This window comes from Aegilops tauschii, chromosome 1, assembly GCF_002575655.3.
Source record: "Aegilops tauschii subsp. strangulata cultivar AL8/78 chromosome 1, Aet v6.0, whole genome shotgun sequence".
Taxonomy (NCBI): domain Eukaryota; kingdom Viridiplantae; phylum Streptophyta; class Magnoliopsida; order Poales; family Poaceae; genus Aegilops; species Aegilops tauschii.
Genome location: NC_053035.3, coordinates 360,310,403 through 360,313,763, shown reverse-complemented (window position 1 = coordinate 360,313,763; position 3,361 = coordinate 360,310,403). Strand labels below are relative to the sequence as shown.

At 54.4% G+C, this 3,361-nt stretch overlaps 1 protein-coding gene across 1 annotated transcript; it reads right to left on the bottom strand.

The window, feature by feature from the left end:
- Positions 1-1,274: 1,274 nt before the first annotated feature.
- LOC109767292 (strigolactones hydrolase CXE15) lies at positions 1,275-2,768 on the bottom strand. The gene has a single exon (XM_020326057.4). The coding sequence runs from the start codon at positions 2,640-2,642 to the stop codon at positions 1,566-1,568; it is 1,077 nt and encodes a 358-aa protein (XP_020181646.1). The 5' UTR covers positions 2,643-2,768; the 3' UTR covers positions 1,275-1,565.
- Between the last annotated feature and the right edge of the window lie 593 nt (positions 2,769-3,361).

Sequence of the window (3,361 nt, the reverse complement as noted above, 5' to 3'; positions counted from 1 at the left end):
GGTTTTAGTTTAGTTTTTTTGGGTATTTTAGGAAAGAAATACATCCACATCTATTAATATGTGATATAATTTCAAAGATTTTGGTGCAAGAAATGCAACGTGAAAACGGTTCACGATTAGAACGTACGGTTAAAGAGATAAAATGTTTTGAAAAAAAATCTACAAAAGAAGAGCACAAAACTCCCAGGCTGTGATAATTGTGCATATTTATTTGAGAAGAAATTAGTGTCGCACATGCATTGCGTCACTTGTCATCACGAGAGGAGTTTTTTTTTAACATCAGTACAGACGCAAGCGCTCATATATACACACATACACTCATCTCTATGAACGCACACACGCACATCCTACCCGGCTGAGCACCTTCTAGAGACCGAGCCGGTATATCATCTTGAGATTTACGAAGTCACCGTAGGCGCCTCGTCGTCGACGGGAACGTCTCCTCCCACTGAAAGCGTATCGCCGAAAATCCTGAAATAAATCAGGGAATAATGCGAGCACCAGGATTTGAATCCTGGTGGGCTGGGGATACCGCTATCCCTCTAACCATCCAACCACAGGTTGGTTCGCATCACGAGAGGACTTAACAGTAACTTTTTGTAAAAGATACCTCTAATTAGTAATTTCGGATTTATTCAGCGCATTAGGCGCGGAATAGGTATGTTGCTCAACAGAACCTATGGGCCGACTGCAGATTCAACCCACGTAGTGGGACTGGGCCTCTGACCGACTGCATTTGGTGTGAAAATGGATCCCATTTCAGCCTACCCTCGTAACCCTCCCAACTTTTCCGAACTGCCATGTGATTCGAATTGTGTGCTTTCAAGAATGTCACTTGATTCTGCTCGCAATCCCATATGCTGTGCTAGGTATGAGCGATGCATCTGTAGTTTGTTTTTATTAGAGTGACTTATTTTATGAACATTTTACAATAGATGCAGCTATACATACCTTGCACATCGTATGTCTGAATTTTGAACTACGATGGTTTTTTTCTTCTTCTTTTTGCGGCAAACTAAGATGGGTTATTACAGTGACTTGAAACAGTTCCACACTTAGACAATCTGATACCGAATGCTGGTGCTTCATGGTCTGATAACCAAAGACGTTGGTCACATATGTACTAAGGCAAGGCGACATGATACAAATCCAGAAGCCACCAAGTATATATGGACGTCAAGCTCAGTAGCCCACTCATAGGTCGATTCAACTCAATGGCAGACATACCTGATACTCACAGTATAACGCATAACACATATAAGCAGTGCGGCACGTGTGGAATACTATATGCTTTTTATGCTTTAATACTGCAAACAGTTCCCATGATTACGACTGGTTATTACAGTGACATGAAACAGTACCGATCACGAATGCTGCTGCAGATGGCCTGATAACGAAAGACTCTGGACGCATACACTGATAACACACGAGGCGACCGGATACAATCCAGAAGCCATCACGGTTAAAACTCACACATAGACATATGGTCGATCGACTTAATGGCAGACACACCTTGATGTTAATAACAGTGATGCGGCACGTGTGGGATACTGTATGCTTTATTGTTAGTGGCGGGCGACGAAGCTCTTGATGGCGTCGATAAGCTCCTGGGCTCGCTCCCCGGTGGTAGGGTCCATGTCGACGGCGAACTTGTTGAGGTAGAAGGAATGGCTCATGCCGCGGTTGATGAGCACCTCCACCTCCTTGCCGGCGGCGCGCAGCGCGTCGCAGTACTCGAGGTTGGTGTCGCGGATGAGGTCCTTCTCCCCGACGGCCACCAGCATCGGGGGCAGGGGAACGGACTCCAGCGGCGGCGCGTTCGGGCCCATCGGGCACGTGTACGGGTGGTCCTTGGTAGCGCCCTCCGGCAGCGCCATGGCCATGAACTTGTCCAGCATGTCCAGCGTGAAGAACACCGAGTCCGGCGTCTCCTCCAGCTCCGACTTGCTCCGCGTGGCGCGCATGAACCCCGGGTGGATCGGGACGCCGCCCGCGACGCGGAGGGGCGCCCAGGCGTCCGCGCCGTCCTCGCCAACGCGCGCGGCCACGAGGTGGACGAGGTTGCCGCCGGAGCTGTCCCCGACGAGGAAGACCCGGGACATGTCCGCGGCCTCGCGGAGGAGCTCGGCCGCGGGCTCGTCGAGAGCGCCTTCGTCGGACACGGCGATTGACCGCAGCCGGCGGAGCACGTCGACACCGGTGTCGAGCTGGGCGGGCATGCGGTGCTCTGGGGCTAAGGGTAGCTCGGCGGTGACGACCACGGCGGGAAGGGCGCAGGCTAGGCGCGCGTAGAAGTGGTGGTACAGGACCCAGGACGGGTGGGAGATGCAGAAGCCGCCGCCGTGGAGCTGCACGATGACGGGGAGGCGGCCGGCGCTGCCCGCGTCGACCTCGGGGAGGTACACCCGGAGGCTTGGCTCCCCCTCCCCGGGGAGGTCGTGGAGCGTGTGGCCGTCGCGGGGCACGGCGTAGGGCTGCACCGGCTCCATGAGCGGCAGGGCCTCCGGCGGGCCCGTCCACGTGCGGTCGATGCTGCCGTCGTCCATCACGCGCAACCAGCCGGACACCTCGTCCACCACCTTACGGCCGCTCGGCGGCGCCGCGGTGGTCGCCTGGTGCTGCGAGGCGGCGGCGGGGGCCATCGGTCGTCGCTGTGTTGGAGTATGTTACACGCTCTACGGTGCGGGTCGCGCGGTCTGGCAAGTGCGCGGCGTCGTGTGTAGAGCACCGTGTGAGAGTGTGATGGTTTGGTGGTGGCAACAGGGGAGGGGATGTGGAGTTTTATAGGCGGTGGCGGAGCAGGGGAGCGATGGTAAGGTGGTCGCGTCGAGTTTTGCCGTTGAATTTTTTGGAGGGAAATTTCGCAGCGGGTGGCAGGGAATTTGATCAGAACTGTCACGGCAGCAGACCGGCAGAGCAGTTGGAGCTGGTACGGTGTGTGGGCTAGCTTGTAATGAAGCGCGACCGAGATGATGGATGTGGACGTGTACGTCCTTGTCATCTTGTAAACACGCGTTACCCAGTCTGAAAAGTCTTTGAACTGGGGTTCCAGACCGCGCCGTGGACTCGACTACTGCACCTGGGTCAGTCTCAGTCAGGTCCGGGCAATCACTTCTTTCTCACTACCAACAGCAAAAGTGAAGAAATAAAACGCCTGTGGGGCTTGACACATCGGATGCGAACGAATTCAATCGTCCTGGGCATTTTCGCGGGGCTGGCCAGGCGCGCACGGGAACGGCTGCATGGGCGCAACGTGATTTTTAAGTGGGGATACACGACTGCTAGTAGACGTGACCCTCACATATCACATCAGAGGTGTATATTTCTGCGTGGTTCACAAGTAAATGCGTCCCGGACCGAT

Coding starts and splice junctions, on each gene's coding strand:
- LOC109767292 (XM_020326057.4), bottom strand. CDS start 2,642: ATGGCCCCCGCCGCCGCCTCGCAGCACCAGGCGACCACCGCGGCGCCG.